This window comes from Sarcophilus harrisii, chromosome 1 (assembly GCF_902635505.1).
Source record: "Sarcophilus harrisii chromosome 1, mSarHar1.11, whole genome shotgun sequence".
NCBI lineage: Eukaryota > Metazoa > Chordata > Mammalia > Dasyuromorphia > Dasyuridae > Sarcophilus > Sarcophilus harrisii.
In genome coordinates, this window is record NC_045426.1 from 125,062,133 (window position 1) to 125,084,072 (window position 21,940).

Consider the following 21,940-nt stretch of genomic DNA (forward strand, 5'->3'; position numbering starts at 1 on the left):
TTTTCTCATGGCAATGAACACCATCAGTCTTTAGCTCAAGGCTTTTTCCAGTTCAAGATAGAAGGATGGCATATGGCTCAATTGTGTTTTCAACCTTTATTGAGTAGAGATCAGTGGGGAAGTTGGAAGAGCAGTCTAAAAAAAGCAAAAGTAGATGGGGGCAGGAAGACATGAAGGAAAGTGATTCACTAGTCAGAAACACAAGGAAACAAGCAGAGGGGAGGATTTTCATTGCTTTTGAAAGAATCAATGGAAGTAGTGGAGAACACCTGAGGGTGTTAGGGAAATGTCTCTATAATACGCAGTTAGGTAGATTATGGTGGAGGGTGCTAAGGAAAACCTTTAAATTCTTTTTTGCATATTTATGAAGTAGGTTTTTTTTTTGTTGTTGTTCAGTTGCTTCTCAAAGAGGGAAGGTGCTCCAGGTACAAATTAGACTTGATGAAGACCACTGGATTTTTCCTATTTTTGTCTTAAGGCATCACTGAACCTTATTAAATAAGATTTTTATGTTTTACAAAATGACTTTTAATTCATTTGAAAACATTAAAGGCACTTCCATGTTCTCAACATTAGCAAAAACATTCAAAAAATGAGTTAAAAAACATCTTTTATATCCAAGCATCTGGTGTGAGCATTACCCTAAAAATACAACAGTCTTAAGCCAAAAGTTCCTATGGAAAAATCTGTAATGAATTTTAGCATAATTGTACAACTCAAATAATTTTTCAGTTATTAGTTATTCTGATTAGACTATAACAACAAATATAATATCATAATTTCCTATTTCCATGTATAAAGTTTTAATTATCACCTTGCATCAGAAGTTCATTCTTCAAATCTACTAAGCTTTATAATTATGAGTTTACAGATTAGCTTTTGGTGTACTTGTTTCAATAATTTTATCTGAATCAAGCTGATTAATCTCATCCTCGCTAAACCCAAATTCTTGAAGTATCTCTTTGGTGTGTTCTCCTTCCATTGGATCCCTTTTGGTAGAAGGAATAGCTGGTGTTCTTGAGAGCAAAGGAGCAGGTCTGGGGCTCACATTATGATGTTCGTCAGTGAAAAAAGTGCCTCGTTCTTGGTTATGTTCATTAAGAGCAGCTTCTTCCAAACTCAGAATGGGAGTCACACAAGCATCTGTACCATCAAAGATGTTACACCATTCTGCCTGTGTCTTCTTTGCAAAAGCATCTGCAAATTTCTTCTTTGTTTCTTCCCAATCAGAAATACTCAACTGATTTGGAAGTTCATCACAATTTAATCCCAGTCCTGATGAGAAAAAATATGACAATCTTATTTACTGACCGTGCTTTGGTACTGATTAAGCCATACCATTAATTATAATGAGCTGTAAGTTGACTGTCACCAACCCAAAAAAGATTCAATATATATGTATATTGTGTTAGGTGCGTACTACACGACAAGAGGGCCAACTGCATATATTATATGATTATGTCTTGTTTAAAAAAAATAGTCTACAGCCAATCTGAGTTTAGTTTTCTCTTTGTTTGCAGAAGTACAATGTTATCCTAAATGTTAATTTTTTAAAAATTGTTCATAACAGGACAATTCTCTATGATTATAATTCTCTAAAGTTACAATACTTATAATTTGATATTTATAATTAAAACTATATGATTTACATGCATATCCATTGATCTAACAATACATCTACTAACTATGTATCCCAAGAGACTAAAAAAAAAAAAAAAATAAAGGAAAAGGACCTTTATCCACAAAAATAATTATAGCAGCTCTTTTCTTGGGGAAAAGAATTGGAAATTAAGGGGATGCTCATCAATTGAGGAATGGCGGAATAAATTGGGGTATGTGAAATTATGTGAATACTACAGTTCTATAAGAATTGATGACCAAAATGCTTTCAGAAAAATAATAGAAACATGGAATGATCAGCTGTGAATGACTTTGCTATTTTCAGCAATACAATGATCCAAGACTACTCTGAAAGACTTATGGTAAAAAATACTATCCATAATCAGAGAAAGAAATGATTGTATCTGAATACAGACTGAAGCATACTTCTTTTTTTAGTTTATTTTTCTTGAGGGTTTTTTTTTGGGGGGGGCGGAATTTAAGTTTTCTTTTGCAATATGGCTTTTATGGAAATGTTTTATATAAGAGAGGAAGAAAAAAACTGGAACTCAAAGTTTTAAAAGCAAATGTAAAAAAATTATAACTGGGGAAAATAAAATATAATTTATAAAAAAAGATGGATATTGCCAAAACTGAAAAACATAGGGAAAAAAGTATGATGTGATGGAAACTGAAGAAGAGACAAGAAAATAATATACCCAATGATAATAATGTAAATAAAAAGAATCACCATAAAATTATCAAAAATAAATGCTGGGGGCAGCTAGGTGGCGCAGTGGATTAGACTACCAGCCCTGAAGTCAGGAGGATCTGAGTTCAAATTTGATGTCAGACACTTAACACTTCCTAGCTCTGTGACTGTGGGTAAGTCACTTAACCCCAATTGCCTTAGCAAAAAAAAAAAAAAAAAAAAAAAAAAAAAAAAAAAAAAAAAAAAAAAAAAAAAAAAAAAAAAGCTGGAAAATTACAAAGAAAAAACTTGCTCCAAAGAAAACATGTGAGTAGATACCACCTGCCTGCATCCTCACCTTGCTCTTTTTTGCAGGGGGGAGGGTGGAATATGTATGGGAAGGGTGGTTATATCCGCAGGTGTGAAATGTGCATATATTGTAAGGTTTTTTTTTTCTTATTCTCTCTCTTTTTTTTTTTTTTTTTTTGATTTTTTCTAAACTTCTTTGTTTTAAGAGATGGCTCTCTGGGAAGGGAGTTGAAGAGTAATTTTGATGATATAGATGTATGTACATATATATAAACTATTTTTTTAATGACAGTATTTTCTTTAAAATTAGAATAAATCTTGTAAAATATATGACAGACAACTTTATCCCTAACAATCTTAGTTTTAAAGGAATAAAAGTATACACATAATGGTTTCAAAGTAGAATCACCATATTCATGGATAAAATACAATCATGTAACTATAAGAAAATAAATTATCTGCAGAATTTCAGAGAAATTTAATTTTGGAAAAAAACCCAGAAATTTAATTTTGCATTGCCCATATCTGGGAATAGGAAGATTTTTTAGACCTACAAAGCCATCCAAATTATCTTAGCAGCACTAGGCAGAGTAAGAATCTCCCATTTGTGGTAAACCATTTTGCTTTTCTCTCATTCATTTGAAAGATTTTATTTAAATAAACATGAGAGCTATGATAGGATGACTATGGGAGAATATGCAAAGAGTAATTTGATAGTAAGTATTTACCTTACTTTCAAATGTATTTGCAGATTCAGAACACTTTGACCTATGTTACCATAACTGATCTTTATACAAAGAATCCGAGGTGAAACTAATGTAAGTATTATTACTCCCATGTGATTTTAGACAAATAATCTCAGTGGGTCTAAATTTTCTAATCTATAAAATGAGGACATCCTTAAAGGACAAAGATTTGCCACAACTGAGAATACTCAAGAGATTCTGAAAAGACAGCTTTGAAGAGTTCCAAAATATTTTGATCAAAGACAGGTTCAATGATATTAAGTGGCATTCTAATATGAAAGCTACAAAATTCATTTGGTTTAATTCTGATATGTGTTACAATTTTTTTCCATTATTTCATAAGCATGTCACACATACAATATTCACATATATAAATATACACCTACATATCTATCTCTCCTTATTTCTCTAATCCTATTTATCAAAATTGCTATATTTAGGTTAAAAAAAACTGCCTCAAAATAAGCACAAAGAAACTCAATATATTATAACAATGCACTAGGGATTATTTCAAAATGGATAGCTTTTAGACACATTGTTCAGGAAACGGTAATATAAATTAATCTATTACTCATCCTTCCAATCAATTATTCTTCAAAAAAAAAAGATTAAGGTATTGGTTAGATACCCAAAATATTGATTATAGCAAATGCACGAATTGCTTCAGCATATAAAATACTACCAGCAAAACTGTTTTGTTTGGTCATCTATTTCATTTACATGCTTACAAATTCTAGACTCAAAAAACATAGCATGGGATGGGACCTCAGAGTCCATCTAGTTCAACCTATATCTGAATAAGAATCCCTTCCACTCTAACCATTTATTGAAAACCTTTAGTGAATGAGAAGGGCCCATACCACTTTCTGAGGTAGCCCTTACAACACTGACATCAGATTTGAACAGTGAGTTCAAATCTCTTTGCAGCTTCTATATACTATCCTAATTCTGCTCTCTGAGGCCAGACTAAACAGATCTGTCCTCTTTCACATCACAATCTTTCACATCCTTGAAGATACTTTCCTTCCCCAACCTCAGTCTTCTCTTCTTAAAGCCAAACCTATTCAGGTCTTTGTATGGCATGATCCTTAAGGTCTGATCACCCTCCTGTGGACACTATCCCAGCCTACAGGTGTCCTTCCTAAAATGTGGCACTTAGAACACAATGCACATCAACTACAGTGTCACCAAATCAGAGAACTGTGGGAGTATGGTTCTAACGCAGTCACACACACTTACCCCTGCTATCATATTAGCTTTTTTGGCTTCCATGTTAGTGATATGGAAAGGGACTTATACTTCCTAGCTGTGTGACCCTGGGCAAGTCACAACCCCAATTGCCTCAGCAAAAAAAGAAAGAAAGAAAGAGAACTTAGACTGTTTAGATCAATCACTATATTTCTTTTTGCATTTCTCACTTAGAAGTTGGTCAAATTAGTATCAATACCAACTATTTTAAAGATTTTTTTATGATCCTTGGCAAATAAGCATACCTCATATTATAAGCTAATAGCTTTGATTAAAACTATTTAATGCAATGTTGTTATTGCTCATTTTACAGATGAGGAAAATGAGGCAAACAGGATTAAATGATTTGCCCAGTGTCACACAACTATTTAGCTTCTGAGGCTGGATTTGAAATTCAACTCTTTCTGACTCCAAGCCTGCAATCTATACAATGTGCCATCTAGCTGTACCAATATAAGGTAACATTAAGGTCATACATTTAAAATAGACAAATATATTATGCTAAAAAGAGCTTACCTTATTTATACTGTATAATATTAGTTCTTTTAAACACATCTTAATTGATTTATCTCTGAAAGAAGATTTAACTTAGAAAGATTCTAACATAGATGAATGAAATAACCTTTAGCACAATTATTCAGTTAGTGAGCAAAATTTGAAGAGCAGGCTTACTAATGTGAGGATATGGGAAATGTATTAAGAATAGTACAATGACATATACCATTATTAATTTTTTATTTATTTATTTTTATTTAATAAAAATAAAAGTTATTAATTTAAGAATCTTTTATATTAAAATAAAGAAACATTTTTCTTTCTTTTACACTCCTGACCACTTATATTTCCCATTGTCCTGTGGATCATCTGTGATTATTATTCTTCTGAGACTGTGGTGTTCCAGGATCAGCTGCTACAGAATATCAGCATTAAAAAGATATATTCCAGTTGTAGGGAACAGCTTGGGGGAATCATTGTTGCTGTGATTCTATATGGATTATAAATTGATGAATCACCCAACTTATAAATAGTTCTGGGGTCTATAAAAGAACAGGATGAGTAGATGACTTCATCTTTTAAATACTATTCCAATGTCAGCAGAGTACAATTTCTGGCAAGTACTAGCATGAAATGACAAGCTGTGTGCCCATTATCTGAGTAGCAATCTAGCTAAATTCAGATAGTTTGACCACCAAAAGTTTGCTCACTAGGTGATGATTTTTCTTTTTGGTTACAGTTATGATTCACTAAGGCATGGAAGAAGAGTTTGGATACGTGTTGGTAGAGAGAGTATTTACCGAAATAAAATCAGGATTTGTTTAAAAGTATTTGAAGAAGTGAGTGAGTTATAAAGCAAGAGTAAGGGCTTCTATTGGGTATAAGAAGTCACTACAACAAGGTTGTATTTTTATCCTGCAGCATTAGTACAGTAATAAATAAATATATGTTGAATTAAATGAAAGATATTTTAAGTACCTAAAAGGGTCTTTAATAGTAACTCAGATATTCTTCAAAATTCAAGAAGTAAGAGTAAATTTAAATTGGGAAAAATATGAGCTTTAAAATTAAATTTTAAAGTAAATTATAATATATGTTGGTTATTCAGAATATAAACTCACAGGAAACCAACAGTTTAAATGCAAATTTCAAAATAATGTAAGACTCAAAAGAAGCTCTCAGCTACATTGCCAATATACTTTTACATAAAACAAACAAACAAGCAAGGATTTCCCAAAACTCATTACCTTTAATCAGCAATGCATAGAATTGAGGTTCTATGGCACCAACAGCCATGAATTTCCCATCTGAAGTCCTATAAGTTTCATAGAAAGGTGCTCCACTATCTAATATATTCTTTCCCCGAGGCTGGTTCCAGAATACTAAATTTTTTGAATGCCACAGAAAAGAACTTAGATATGCTGTTCCTTCCACCTAGAAAAAAAGAATATGTGTCATTTTGTTTCTAAATGAAATAGATGATATAGATTGTTCACATTGTGAAAAACACAATTAGCTTCATTAGATTGGGTTGTTTGAGGGACAGAAGGGGAGCTCCTCTAAGAATTGGTAGGGAAATATTTTCCACATTAGAAAAACAGGACTTTTTTTCCCCCTTGATCCAAATTTATTTATTTATTTATTTTTAATTATAATGACTTTTTATTGACAGTACCCATGCCAGGGTAATTTTTTACAACATTATCCCTTGCACTCACTTCTGTTCCGATTTTTCCCCTCTTTCCCTCCACCCTCTCCCCTAGATGGCAAGCAGTCCTATATATGTTAAATATGTTGCAATATATCCTAGATACAACATATGTGTACAGAACCTATCAGTTCTCTTGTTGCACAGGGAGAATTGGATTCAGAAGATAGAAATAATCCAGGAAGAAAAACAAAAATGCGAACAGTTTACATTCATTTCCCAGTGCTCTTTCTTTGGGTGTAGTTGCTTCTGAACAGGACTTGTTTTTAAGGGAATTTAAATATATTCTGAGCTAGAAGGGGCCTAAAAGGTCATCAAGCCTAATTCCCTTATATTACAAATGAAGAAATTAAGGTTGAGAAACATTAAGTGACTTGCTCAAGATCTCATAGCTAGGATGAGTCCAAAGTGTGCTTCAAATCTTGGCCACGTGCCTACTCATTTCCCCATGCTATCTACCCAGCAGGATCTCCTCCTTATTGAATCAGGAAGCTGTGATTAGTCCAGCAGGGAATTATTTCATTCCATGCTCCATGCCCTAAAGGCTGTCTACACATGACCTAACCATTTCTTTGTTTTTGGTTGTTATGACTTCAGTATCTAAATTTCCCATAAATTGTATAGTAAAATTCTGTTTTTCTACAAGTTTTTCTACAATAGTCACTCTAGGAAGCTTTATGCAAACAATGGATAACTTCTGGCCTTCATATTCTCAGCAGATAATTTGCCTCTTATTTTATTCAAGACCATCCAAAAGGCATTTTTTCAATGTCCTTCAACACCTCCAAACTTTTCCATGCTTTCATTCATCTCTCAGAGGACGTATTTCTCCTTGCAAAGGTTAACATCTCTATCTGTGCCAATGATTATATTCCATCTCTTTTTCCATGGAGCCTTGTTCTATTGATCGAACCCTCTCTGTCATCTTCTCTTCCTCTGCTTGCTCCTACTCTAAAAAGCAGAAATGAGTTCTTTTTTCTTTTTTTTTTTTTTGCAGAGGCAATTGGGGTTAAGTGACTTGTCCAGAGTCACACAGCTAGGAAGTGTTAAGTGTCTGAAGGCAGATTTGAATTTGGGTCCTCCTGATTTCAGGGCTGGTACTCCATCCACTGCGCCACTTAGCTGTCCCCCAAAATTATTTCTAAGCCCTACTATACTCTCCAACTACCATCTCCTCCTTTTTTGCTGTTGGCTAAATTTCTTGACAAAGAATATATATATATATTGCTTCTACTACCTTCATCACCTACTCACTCAAATTCTTGCAATCTGGTTTCAGTCCCTGACATTCTCTCAAAACTACTGTCTCAAAGATTACCAACTACCAAATTAAATAGTCTTTTCCAAGTCTTTGCTCCACTTTGTCTCCCTATTTCTTTTGTGGCATAATGGAGTTAAGAACACTAGAGTTCTAATTCAGTTTCAGACATTCACTAGGCTTTGTGACTTTGGACAAATAACTGATATATAAAATGAGGAGAGTTGTTCATAGTGCCGACTTCCTAGTGTTGTAAGAATTAAATGAAACAACGTATTTTAAAAATGTTTTGTTGTCCTTAGAGTGTTAGAGAAATATGAGTTGTTATTGTTGAGAATTTCTACTCCTTTGGACTCTCATCCTTCTCCAACCTGTTTTTAATTTTTCTTTTTTATCTCTACTGATTTTTTTTTAAACTCTTCCCTGGCATGAATGTAGGCATTCTCCAAGGCTCTGCTCTCAGTATTCTCTATTTTGGCTTTATCATTTCCTTCAAAAGAGTCATGTAATCATCTTCTAAGATCATGGATTTAGAGATGTCAGGTCCAACTACTTCACTTGATAGATGAGGAAAACATGGGCATTATGGGCCAATGGGTCAATTCCACTGGCTTAACACCTTGTAAGAATCGTTTTAAGTTCAGAGTTCTGGCCCATAACACATGGGCTAGAAAAGGGAAGTGAATGACTAGACATTATATACATAGCACAAGGTAGAGCTAGAATTCAAACAAAGGTCCTCTGAAGTCAAATACAACACATTTCCTATTATATCATGAATATCAATAGTTAGATTAAAATTTCTAGGAAATCTAAAAACTTTAGAATTCTCAGAATTCATCCACTTTTCACTTATAGAAGCAGAAAAGGAATTGAGTCAAATTTTGTATTCACGTTTCATAGATTGCTCCCATAAAACAGGATACAGTAATAAGAGTATTACAAGGAAAGGAATTAAATAATTGTAATGGTGAGTCTTTGATATAGAGAATAACAAAATGCACCTCCCTTTCTATGGAGAAGTGGTGGTCAAGGTGTGTATAATGTTGCATATATCGATAGACACCATAGTTCAGGCAACTTTGTGTTTTTTGGTTTTTGGGTTTTTTTTGCTGTTACAAGGAAGGGCTCTTTGGTTGGGAAGAGTCATATATATTAGGAAATATCTGTGATATAACTTGAAGAGTTCTAGAGTTTTATCTATGGTCTAGATAAGCTTTTCAGTTTCAAAACTAATTTTTTTTTTTTTTTAAAGAAATGCTTCTGGGGTATCTAGCTAGGTGGCAGAATGGATAAAGCACCAGTCCTGAAGTTAGGAGAACCTGAGTTCAAATGTGACCTCAAGATACTTAACATTTTCTAGCTGTGTGACTCTGGGCAAGTCACTTAACCCCAATTGCCTCAGGAAAAAAAAATGCTCCCATCAGCCTTTGAGCTTTCTCTATAAGATCTTTAACTGCCTGTTAGCTAATAAGTAGAACAAACTTACTCAGCCTTGATGACATTTCTTATTAACTAGGAAACTTCCATGATGATCTCTCTTTACCTTTTGCATCCCAATCATCTTATGACAAAGCAAAAAGAAATGGTAGAATAAGAGCAAGCAATTGATGAGACTGTTGGACTAGATGGTCTCAGAATCCTAATGTACCAATATAACATCCATGATTATTTTTTCCACTAATTAGAAAAAAAATAGTTTGCTTAAGCCATTGCTATTTTCCATTTGAAGCTAGTAGTTATGATACCTAATTTACATCAAATACATGGAAACTTACCATATTTGCATCAATGACCTGACCTTTGTCAGACTGTGTACGTTCATAAAGAGCCAGCACAATACCCAATGCACATGTCAAACTACCACCACCAAAGTCAGCCAGAAGATTTAAGGGTGCATAAGGAGTCTCATTACTCCTCCCTAATTTCGACAGCACACCTATACATTTAAAAAGAAAGTTAAGTCAGGCAACTGAGATAAATTACCCTGTGAATTTAAGCCTATTTCAAATCAAAATCTGAGCTTTTCAAAATCAAAAGTATTTTAGCCTTTCAAAAATAAGTGTTTTTTTTTTTAAATCTAGAAGACAGCCTTCTCTTTCATTTGTAAAGACAAATAAATAAAGGACAGTTTTCTCAATATTTCTTATAAATCAACCTGTGTTTTCTCAAATCCTAATCCAGTTGCTTGTGGTACCATCTTTTATATTTTTACTAACAGAGTTCAGGACATTAATAAACATTATTATTCCATATTACAGTAAAAAAAAAATTTCTCATATAAAGCATTACTTTATCTGATTGGCTCATCTGGGGTAAGATCAAATGTAATTAAACTTGACAATTTTACAGGTTCAGGGACTCTTTCCACAATTCTACTTCTCCTATTCAATTTTTGCAATGCAGCCTCCATATGCTTCCATTTCCTCAATTGTAAAATGGGTAAAAAATAGCAGCTATCTCACAGAGTTGTTCTGAGAATCAAATAAGATATGAATCGCTTGGAATAGTAATGGGCATGTAGTAGACTAGACACTTAATGTTTGTACCTTCCCTTTCCCCCTTCAGAGGACTGAGACAAAGTACTTTCAGACTTCTTTTGATTCATTTAATACATCATGGACACCTGGGAGGCACTCAAGGTGTCCCACTGTGATCCCTCAATCTTAAATAGGTCCACTTCCCTTTTTAATCATCTATAACTTCAATCAAGTTTTTTATTCTACTTTTCATCATTTGGCAATATGCTATAATCACATGGCAAAACAAAGTGATGAATTTTTAAGCAATGGCAACTCAAAGACTGTCCATTAAATCAAAGAAAGATTTTGTGAAAAAAATTCAGTATCCATTAGTAGATACTACATCAATGAAATTATACATCCTTGAAATATTGGAAGATTGGTTTAGCTGAATCCTATGTTGAATTCATAGAAAAATGATTGTATCTTCAACAGCTTTTATGAAGCAATCAAGACTGCTTGAAGTTTTCCAATATCTTCTCCCAGATGTTCAAAAGTAATATTATGTATGGCAAAAAAAAAGATAAATGTTGGAGGGGATGTGGGAAAACTGAGACATTAAAACACTGTTGGTGGACTGGTGAACTGGTTCAACCATTCTGGAGATCAAGTTGAAACTATGCCCAAAGGGTTATAAAATAGTGCATAACCTTTAATTCAAAAATACCAGTGCTATATAAATGAGAGAACATAAAAGAAAGGAGACAGAGACAATGAGGAGAAGAACTTATCTATACAAAAATATTTACAGCAGCTCTTTTTGTGGTATAAACTTGGATCAAGAAATTGCTAAACAAGTTATGGTATGAGATTGTAATGTAATATTATTGTAATACAAGAAATAATAAGCAGGACAATTTCAAAAAAATCTGGAAAGACATGAAGTGATACGATGAATTGAGCAGAATCTGGAGAATGCTGTATAGAGTAACAATATTATATAATGAAAAACTGGTCCAAGACAATCCCAAAGGGCTCATGATGAAAAATATTTGCCTCCAGAGAAAGAATTGATGTTATCTGAATACAGACTGAAGCATTTTTTTTCACCTTTTTTTTTTTTTGTTCAATCTTCTTGCACAAAATGATTTACGTGGAAATGTACATGATTATAATCTATATCAGATTGGTTACTGTCTTAGGGAAGGGAGAGGGGAAGGAAAGGAAAGATAGGATTTGGAACTAAAAAGCAAAAAAAACAAAACTAAAAACAAAACCCCAAATGTTAAAAATTGTTTTTACATTTAACTAAGGGGAAAAAAATGTTAAAAAAAAAAAAAAGTAACATACTCTAAAATCATGTTGCCACTGAGTAGTCATTTCTCTTTGATCAACAAAGAGACAAAATGCCGGTTTATAATTTCTGGGTCTTTCTGTACTGGTCCCTTGTTGAACAAATATTTCTCTAAGACTGTTGAAGATTAAATACTTGATCATCATATTTCTAATTTCTTGTTGAACTGAATTAAACCTTTGACCTTGGGTGGGTGTAAATAAAATGTAAAAATCAAAACTGAATTATATTCCCCAACATACCTGACAAGGCCAAAAAATTGATATCATGACCTGCTACTTTAGACAATCTTCCCAACTGACCAAATCCACTCAATCTGGCATAGATAAGTCTTGGATTATCCTTTAGCAGAATTTCTGGACCAAGTCCAAATTTCTCCATGACACCTAAGTAGAATAAAAACATTTCAAATCACATTTTTTTTTTTTTTTTTTTGTTTAACTACATTAAGAAGCTATGAAAAAAAAAACACGATTATTTATGTTTACTCAAGTTTGGCTTGAACAGTCCTAGGAACTAAAAAAATCATTGTCTTTTCAAAGAGGTAGTTGCGAAACCTGACTAGCAATATATTTTGCTTAGAGAGAGAAATGCATTTTAATGTCAGCATATCTAGATGGGTTCAAAGAGTAGAAATCTGAAAAGTTATATTTTTTCCAATTATATATGATACTGTGTATGTATAGTAGAGATAAGGTGAAGAACTTCCAGCAGCTTAACTTCCAAGGACGTTTAACTTCCTCCTCTGTATTTGCAGTTTCTCTAGGTCTCTGTGACCTGCGTAAGTATGTTGAGCGGTAACCAATATATACTTAGATTTTAGACATTTGTTTTTAAACTCGAATGATGACCTTTATCGCTGTTCAAGTTACCGACATCTGGACAATTAGTTGCCTGATGTATGGTTCCTCCTGGAAGTAGGAATCTGCTGTTTTGGGCACAAATAACACCCAATTATTGGAGGCGAGCGGGGCACCTATTTCTTAATGTTCTCCAACTCATGATGTAATCTTAATCCTTTGTAACTAAAACCTATAAAAACTGCATCTCCTTCTTCAGCCCTTCTACCGTGAGCTCGCTCTCTTTCCCTCCTCGCGGTGGAATCGCTCATTCTCACGAGAATTAATTAAATAAACAACTTCTCTGCTTTTTACTTCGAGAGGTCTCTGAGTAGTCATTTTCGGATAGGATTTCTATCCCTCACAAAATATATATATTGGGAGTTTCACCTATTTAAATCAGTCTTTCTGACTCCTAAGACCCCTGCCTCTCACAAAGAATCTTTTGACAAGTACAGCGCCCCCCGCTGGATATACAGGGTGTTGGGGGTACAAAGCCGTAAATGAAACATTCTCTAATCTCTAGTCATTTAGAGAAAGGGGGAAAGTTGAGGTCCGTCCCTAAGCTTCCCCAAGCCAAGTGGACTAGCTGATCTTTTTAAGGCTCTTTCCAGCACTTCATGGGGTTCAGATAAGGAGGGTGGGGGTCCTTTGTCGGCTGTCGGACAAAGCCGACCCACCCTCGGGCAAAGGAAGTGGGGAGGGGCAGGGGGGAGGGAGGGGGGGACAGAGAGGTTGGGGAGAGGCGAGGGAGCGGGGCGGAGGGAGAAGGGGAAGGAATGGGCACGAGGAGAAGAGCAGAGGGGCCGGGCGGAAGGAGGACGCTGGGGAGAGGGGGAGGAGGGGACCCAGAGGACGGCAGAAAGGGGGAAGTGGGGAGGGAGTGCGCCAGGGCGCAGGGAGGCGCCCTCGGCAGGAGAAAAGCTGGGGGAGGGGGCGAGCCTGGCGGGGGGGGAGGGGAAGGAGGGCGGATCAGGGCGTGGACGGCTCTCGCGCTCACCGGGTCGGAAGGGCTCCATCACCACGTCCATCCGCTTGCAGAGCCGACGCATTACGGACACCCCCTCGGGCCGCTTCAAGTCCAAGGCCAAGGACCGCTTGCCTCGGGCCATCCATGTCTTGCCCTGGTGGCCCAGCCGGTCGAGACGTATCACCTGAGCCCCGAAATCGGCCAGGATCATGCCGCAGTGGGGGCCTGGGGCCAGGCCGGCCAACTCCAGCACGCGGACCCCTTGGAGAGCCATAGTTGACCTTTCCAGGTCTGAGGGCGCCTCCTGACGGGAGGGACAGCCATTAAATAACCCCTGAGAGAGGCATGGAGCCAAAGCTGTTCCCTTAGTGCGCCTGCGCGGGGTTGGGGGGGGCGCCTGAGCGGGGTGGGGGGGGCGCCTGCGCGGGGTTGGGGGGAGCGCCTGCGCAGTGGCCAAAGTGAAGTCTAACGTCCTTAAATAGAGCGAGGTGCAGTTCTGTAGAGATGGAGTAGGATTATTCTTTAACCCCTCCCCTCCCTTCCTTTCCCTTGCCTTCTTCACCTCTCCCTTCCTCCCTCTCTTCCTCTCTTCGTCTGCTCCTCCTCCCTCTTCACCCCCTCCCCGTCTCTCCTTCCTTCTCCTCCCTGTGCTCCCCCTTTTCACCTTCCCTTCTCTTCCTCCTTTCTCATCCCTCCCTTTTCCCTTACCCCCCCCCCTCCTTTCCTTCCTCCACCTCTCCGCCTTCCACTCACCTCTCTTTTCCTTTTTTCCTCTTCCCCGCCTCTTCTTCTCCGCCCCTTCTCCTCCCTTCCACTCCCCTCCATCTAAACAGCTTTCTAGTGGCAGAGGAGGTGCCAATCTGCGTCACCCGAAGCTCCAGGTACCGATGAGATCACAGGTCCGTCCCTATCGGGAACTATAATCATTTATACAGAACATTAAGGTTTGCATAAACAAAAGATCTCATTCATCTCTGTGGAGTAAATGCTTTGACTGTCCTCATTGTACAGGTGAGAAAACTGAGGGCGAAAGGTTGAGTAAACTGCTCCGGGTCACATATGTCGGAGGCAAGAACCCAAATCCAGGAGACCACTTTGTACTCTATTGCCCAGCAGCCTACCCTCCAAAAGATCGCCGATTTTATTTGGATGTGCTAAACAAACTTCAACACAAAACCTCAACAAGGCTTCATGAGTCATAAGGCTATGGGCAAAAATTAAAATTAAAAAAAAAAAAATGTGAGTTTCAGCATCCTTATTAGCACAGTTACGTCATGGTCCCAAGCCTCTGGGCCTTCAGATTGGCAGGACTTGCCAGAGCACAGATAAATCATAGATACTCCAACTCAGTGGAGCATAAGAATAGGACTGGGACAGAATCTCATAGAGTTTGAGAGCTAGAAAGATCCTTAGATATTTTTCCCTTTCATTTTATCAGTGACAGAGGTTTAATGACTTGCTAAGGTCACAAAGATAGGAAAGCTTCAGAGTAAGGTTGGATCTCGGTTCTTTTGACTTTATAGTCAGTGCAAGTTCTTTTTACCATAGATAAATAACACCTCGACTGGATCTCTTAATTGGCAGATAGCAAATAACAAATTACTTGGAAATATTTGGAAGTTGGCAAGGGAGAATTTAGGGAAATGGGAAGAAAATTCAAAGAGATCTACTCTGTGATCCATTTTACTCAGATGTCTTCCCCAACTCTCATGTTTTCCCCAAAATAGAGATGAAAATCCCTATTTCTATAGCAGTTTGTGAATGCAGGTAGAGGATTTATGGTGGAGGTGGAAGTATAGCTATGTTGGAGTTAGCTAATATGGTCTTGATTGTTGAATTTTCCAGATGAGCATTTGCATCTCAGAAAAACCACAAAGGCTACTAATTGAGTTATTGTTTTGTGGATTGTCTAGATTTAGGAACGTTGAAAAATGTTAATGCACATAATACTTAAAAGTGTGTCATAGTTATATATGTGATTTTTTCATAGACTTAAATATTTTTAGCATGTTGGTAGGTAGATGGGACCTTAGAGTTCATCTAATCCAAATTAGATGGTTTTATATATTATGCATGTTTTATATAGAGATCATTTTATATGTTGGGGAACTAAGGCTTAGAAGAATTAAATTATTTGTTCAAGGTCACATCTTAAATATTGATTCTACTAAGAACAGGAATATAAACCCAGGTGCTCTGACTCTAGAACTAAGCCTCTTCCTATAGGAAGAACCATTGGCTTTCCCAAATTTTCTTATAGATTGGTTTGTGAAATCCTATGAAATCAGAGCAAAAGACAGCATAATAACCCAAATGTCAGATATCAAGGCACAGTGCAGAGAGGTTAAATATTTGATCAGAAAGGACAAGTTCCAAACTTTGTCTCTGTTTCTGCCTCTCCCTCTGCCTTTCATCCCCCGCTCTATCCCGGTTGCTTTTGCTTGTTTATTATTCATACACGTTATACCTCTGATTTTACTGCTCTTGAGACTACAAACACATTCCTTGCTTGAACTGGTAAAACCAGTGTATGTCATACTTGCAGTTTCCATTAGATAGTAAGGAAGCTCCTAGAAGGAAGTGCTATTTATTTTTGTAAACGATTATTGAATGAAACAATTCTGCCCTGGGGCCTACTCACTGACTAATATCCCCTGTCTGGGCTTACTATATCTTGAGAAGTTTGTTTTCCCTTTTCACCTCACCTCCTTCTCCCTTTTCTGCTCCTTCTTCCCAGTCCTTCCCATCTTCTCCTTATGTGTGTTGTCTCCATAATGTAAATTCCTGGAGAATAGTATTGTATTCTTTTTCTAAGAATTGTATTCTTTTGGTATCCTCAGTACTTAGGACAGTGCCTGGCATATAGTAAATGTTTAATACATTTTCTGTCTGTCTTACCTCTCTATCTTTCTCTGTTGTTGGCTCTGTGTCTGTCTTTGTATGTGTCTTTCTCTCTCCTTCTTGTCTCTCTTTTTTTTATATTGATATCATGACCCCATATTTATTGATTCTAAGACCAAAAACACATACCCTCTCACTGACCTTGTCAATTTTTTCTTTTTTCCCTTAATAGTTTTTGTTTTTTTCAAATACATGTAAAGATAGTTTTCAGCACTCATTTTTATAAGATTTTGTGTTCCAAATTTTTCTTTCCTCTATCATCTCCCTCCTCTCCAAGATAGTAAACAATCTGATAGAGGTTATCTTTGTTATTGTATCACTAATTTCTGAATATATACCTCTTCCTTCTATTCAGAGTCCTCCCTTGTCACAAAATTTAAAAAGAGAATAAAAGCAACTCAGTGAAACCAAATTATCAATGGTACATGGCAACAAATAACAACATTCCACATCTATGATCTAACTGTGCAAAGGATTAAGGAATACATTCCCATATGTCATATAAATTTCTTAAAGTATTAATTTTAGAAAAGCTTCTCATCAGAGTTAGTTTTTTTCCCCTTGCATTCAAGTCTAACAAGACATGTAAAATCTGCAGGTTAATTTGTGAGAATCCCTCTTGACCCTTATACTATTATTTTGGAAGTTAAAAAAGATTTTATTTAACAACAAATATGACCTAGGCCCAATTAGCATTACCTTGTTACCTCTTAAGTTATCTTCAGCAGATACAAGCCCAAAGAGATCTTTTTCTTCCAAGAGAAGATGATTGAGTCCTCATAGCAGTTGTGATCCAAAATTTATGCTGGAATTCAGTTGCTTTGTGCAGAAGCATTAGTGGCTCCTCCCCAAGTACACGGCCCCTTTATAACTACTCTCAGGGACTTTAATCTTAAAGTCAAAAGGTTCAGGTTTCACTTTTTTTTTTTTAAACTGCCAACAAAATAGACCTCCCTGACTAAGTTTGTTCTCAGAATTATATAAGCAAAACCACAATCAAGACTGTGCAAGATACTCCTTTATTTTACCATTCTAGATATATAAAATGGTTATGTGACATAAGAGCTAAGATTAGACAAAATTTTAAATCAACTTCTATCTGATCCTACAAGGAGGGTGTAGGAAAGAGGCTAAAAAAATAGAACTATTACTTATCTAGAGCTAAAAAGGATCTCAGAGTCTATCCTTCCCTGTTTCATTTTTAAGGAAACAGACCCTGGGATATAAAGTTCTTTACTAAAGGTCACTCAGGTATTATCATAGGAGGGATTTGAACCCAGGCCTATAACTCCAGATCCAGAACTCTTTCCACTAAATCATAGGAGGAAAGATGTAAGATTTCATGGTAGACATTCCAGGGATCATCTAATAAATACTTTCATCTTATGTAGTTACTGAGGCTTATTGAGACTAAGTCACAGCTGGTTTATTGGCAGAGGGGGAACATAGGTTGTTGGCATAATTCATAAGAACCTGAATTCAAAGCAGGAAAGGACCTTAAAAGCCAGTTAGCATAACTCCCTCATTTTATGGAAATGGAAATAATGGCCTGGAGAGATGGAGTGATTTGTTCTAGGCCATGATGGTAATAAGTGGATCAGGAACCTCAGACTCTTCACCTGCTTCTCTTTCTTTGGGACCATAGCAGGACTTAAGAACTAACTGTGTACTGGCACTGTGCTAGACATGCTCTGGAATGCATGGGTTTAATTCAGAGATATTGCCCTTCAAAGAAATTTACAGTGTAGTTGGAAGATTTCATGCCTACATATAGACATGAAATGGGTAAATGTTAAATCCAAAAATTAGTGAAACAGAAAGTAAAATGTAACCCTCCCTTTGCAAAGAAATGGAAAGAATAGTAAACAAGGTGTGGTAGGTGATTGTGATAGAATACTGTTGTGCTATAAAAAATGAAGGGGATGGTTTCAGAAAAAAACCTGAGAAGACTTACTTGAATTGATACAAAGTAAAGCAGAAAGAACCAGAACTTCATTGTATACAATAATAGCAGTATCATAATGATGATAGACTGGGCAAGCTTTAGCTATTCTAATCAATAAAATGATACAAGACAATTCCAAAATGATACAAGACAGTTTCATCATGGGGTGATGAAAAATGTTGTCCACCTCCAGGGAGCTATAACTGATGGTCTCTAAGTGCAGACTAAAACATAGGGACACATTTCATTTTATTGCACTTCATTTTATTATGCTTCAAAGATAGTTTTGGGTTTTTTTACAAATTGAAGGTTTGTGACAATCCTACATCAAACGAGTTTTTTTGCAACATGTGTTCACATTCGGTCTCTGTGTCATATGCTGGTAATTCTCTCAATGTTTCAAACTTTTTCATTATTATTATATCTGTTATGGTGATCTGGGATCAATGATCCTTGATATTAACTACAAACTGTGCCCATATAAGACGGTGAACTTAATAGATAAATGTTGTCTATGTTCTGACACTGCTCCACAGAAAGGGTAATGGGAACCTAATGTTCCTAGTCTCTTTTTCTGTCTTCTGGACTTCTCTGAGAGGCAACAATTGAAATTAGGCCAATTAAAATATTACAACTGCTTCCATATTCAGGAAAAAGGAAAAGTCAATCATTGCAGCAGACTTCATTGTTATATTATTTTAATAAATTGCCAAAGCCATCCCAACCTTTAACAGCCATCACCCTATTCATAAGCAGGCATTAATGTTGAAGCACCTGTAAAAAGATTGATTCACTGAAAGATCAGATGATGATTAGCATTTTTATCAATAAAATATTTTAAATTAAATTGTATATACATTTGTTTAGATATAATGTTATTGTATACTTTAATAGACTATAGGATAGTGTAAACATATACTTTTATATGTATTGGAAAAAAATTTGTGGGTCTCACTTTATTGTGATACTCACTTTATTGCAGTATTCTAGAACTAAACCTGCAATATTGTTAAGGTATACCTGTACTTTTACCCCATTTTCTTTGTTTTCCTTGTTTTTGTTTTTTCCATCATGGCTAATATTGAAATGTTTTACATGACTTCACTTGTATAATAGATATATTTTTTGCCTTCTCAAGGAATAGAGAAAGTCTGTAGAGAGATAATTTGGAACTCAAAATTTCAGAAATGAATGTTGTTAGTAAATGAATGAATGATCCTGCCTTTGACACTGTCTGTGTCACTTTGGTCAAGTCACTTATCCTGACTGGACCCCATTTTTTAAAGTTTATTTTTAATACACATTATTTTATGAATTATATTGGGAGAGAAAAATCAGAGCAAAAGGGAAAAACTATGGAAGAGATAAAAATAGAAAAAAGAAGTGAACATAGTGCATGTTGATTTACATTCAGTCTCCTTAGTTCTTTCTCTGGTTACAGATGGCATTTTCTGTCCAAAGTCTATTGGGATTGCTTTGGATCACCGAACCACTGAGAAGAACCATGGCTTTCTTAATTGATCATCACACATTCTTGCTGTTATTGTGTGACAGTGCTTGTTTCGCCAACATCAGTTCATGTAAATCTTTTCAGGTCTTTCTAAAATTAGCTTGTTCATAATTTTTTATAGAACAATAATATTCCATAACCTTTATATACCACAACTTGTTCAGCCATTCCCCAAATGATGAGCATTTATTTCCTTTCCAATTCTTTGTCGTCACAAAAAGAGCTGCTACAAATATTTTTGCACATGTGGGTCCTTTTCCCTCCTTGAGATACAGACCCAGTAATGGCACTGCTGGGTCAAAGGGTATGCACAGTTTTATAACCCTTTGGGCATAGTTCCCAGATTGTTCTTCAGAGTGGTTGGATTATTTCACAACTCCACTAACAACGCATTAGCGGCCCAGTTTTCCCACATCTCCTCCAACATTTATCATTATCCTTTCCAGTCATCTTAGCCAATCTGAGAGGTGTGAAGTAGTACCTCAGAGTTATCTTAAATTTCATATCTCTAATCAATAGTGATTTAGAGTATTTTTTCATATAATTAGAAATGGCTTTAAATTCATCATCTGAAAATTTATATTATACTTATATTTTCTTATGATGTGTGCATGTCTAGATGTGTATATATATATATATATATATACACACACACACACACACAAATATATAGCCACTGTGCCACTTAGAATAAATACATACTGCATGTGTGTACATATGTGTATATATGTACACATGTAGTATATATATATATGTATATATACATATATATATATATATAATATAAATATAAGTAAAATTATTATGATTTTTGTTGAGGGTAGATATTTGGAAAAACGGTGTCTTGGTAACAACTTTCAATTATCCCCTCCCCTGGCCCATATTTGCCAAACCCCCCGCCCCCAATTTGATAAAGTCCAAGCATTGTACTGGTCAGCCTGTACAGTTAGCAACTGTGATCCACATTTGGAATTCAACAAAAAGTTTGTTCAAAAAGGTTGCTCTTGCCCCTTTCTCAACTTCTTAATGAAATTTGCACTAGGTGGCAGTATGGTGGTGCATTTTATTTTTCAACCTAGCTCTCTGATTAGTTGGTTTGGAAGGTGGGGAGAATTCTCCTAGAACCTAGTTTAAAAAAAAAAAAGCAAAAACAAAAAACTTTGGGCCTTCCTTCCATATAGGACATTCCTATTACAATGTTTAATGCTGTCGCAAAAGGTGAATGTCTATGATATTGCATCAGGAGAAAATTACATTGAAGCAGAAACATACCTAGAGTTATTATACAATTAATTAGTATTTTTTTTCCAGATCTAGGATCTCTAAACTTTGTCATGTAAACTTCATTAAGGCAGACTTGCTTAGTATCACCAGCACCAAACTCAGTGCTTGGCACATAATAGATGCTTTAAAATTGCTTGCTGATTGAACAGGCTGACCCCATGAAAAATTGTTAAACATAGAAAGTTAAGCCTGTGATCAATAACCTTTCTTCTCCTTTTCAACACCTCCTCCTCTTTTTCCAAAGCCACCACCCCATCCTATTCCTTTCTTCTCTTCTAACAAGGATTCACTCTTCTCAATAGTGTCTCTCATTTCCCCACATTCCATGTTGATATAAGTACATTCAATCCTCAATGTTCACATGTTTTAACTTTTTTGATTTCAAGGATATGTGTGATTTTATTAGTAACTTCATTTTCATTTTTGCATGGGCAATTAATTGCACACATCCATAGCTATGCACAGAGAAGTGGAGGGGAAATTAAAGCCACAATTTACTCAAGTTTTTGAAGTAGTTTGTATGTTCCTAAAGACTTCACTGACTGGTCTTGTTCACCTTACCATTATATAACAAAGAACTCTTATGTTTGTTGAATATTTGCCTTTCAAACTTAAGTTTTA

The 21,940-nt window shown here is 35.8% G+C and overlaps 1 protein-coding gene across 1 annotated transcript; it reads right to left on the bottom strand.

The window, feature by feature from the left end:
* Positions 1 to 77: 77 nt before the first annotated feature.
* Positions 78 to 14,525, bottom strand: AMACR (alpha-methylacyl-CoA racemase). Its single transcript, XM_031963897.1, has 6 exons — positions 14,433 to 14,525; positions 13,710 to 13,983; positions 12,113 to 12,256; positions 9,833 to 9,993; positions 6,336 to 6,522; positions 78 to 1,275 (listed from the first exon to the last, which is right to left on the bottom strand). The coding sequence occupies exons 1-6, from the start codon at positions 14,502 to 14,504 to the stop codon at positions 866 to 868; spliced, it is 1,248 nt and encodes a 415-aa protein (XP_031819757.1). The 5' UTR covers positions 14,505 to 14,525; the 3' UTR covers positions 78 to 865.
* Between the last annotated feature and the right edge of the window lie 7,415 nt (positions 14,526 to 21,940).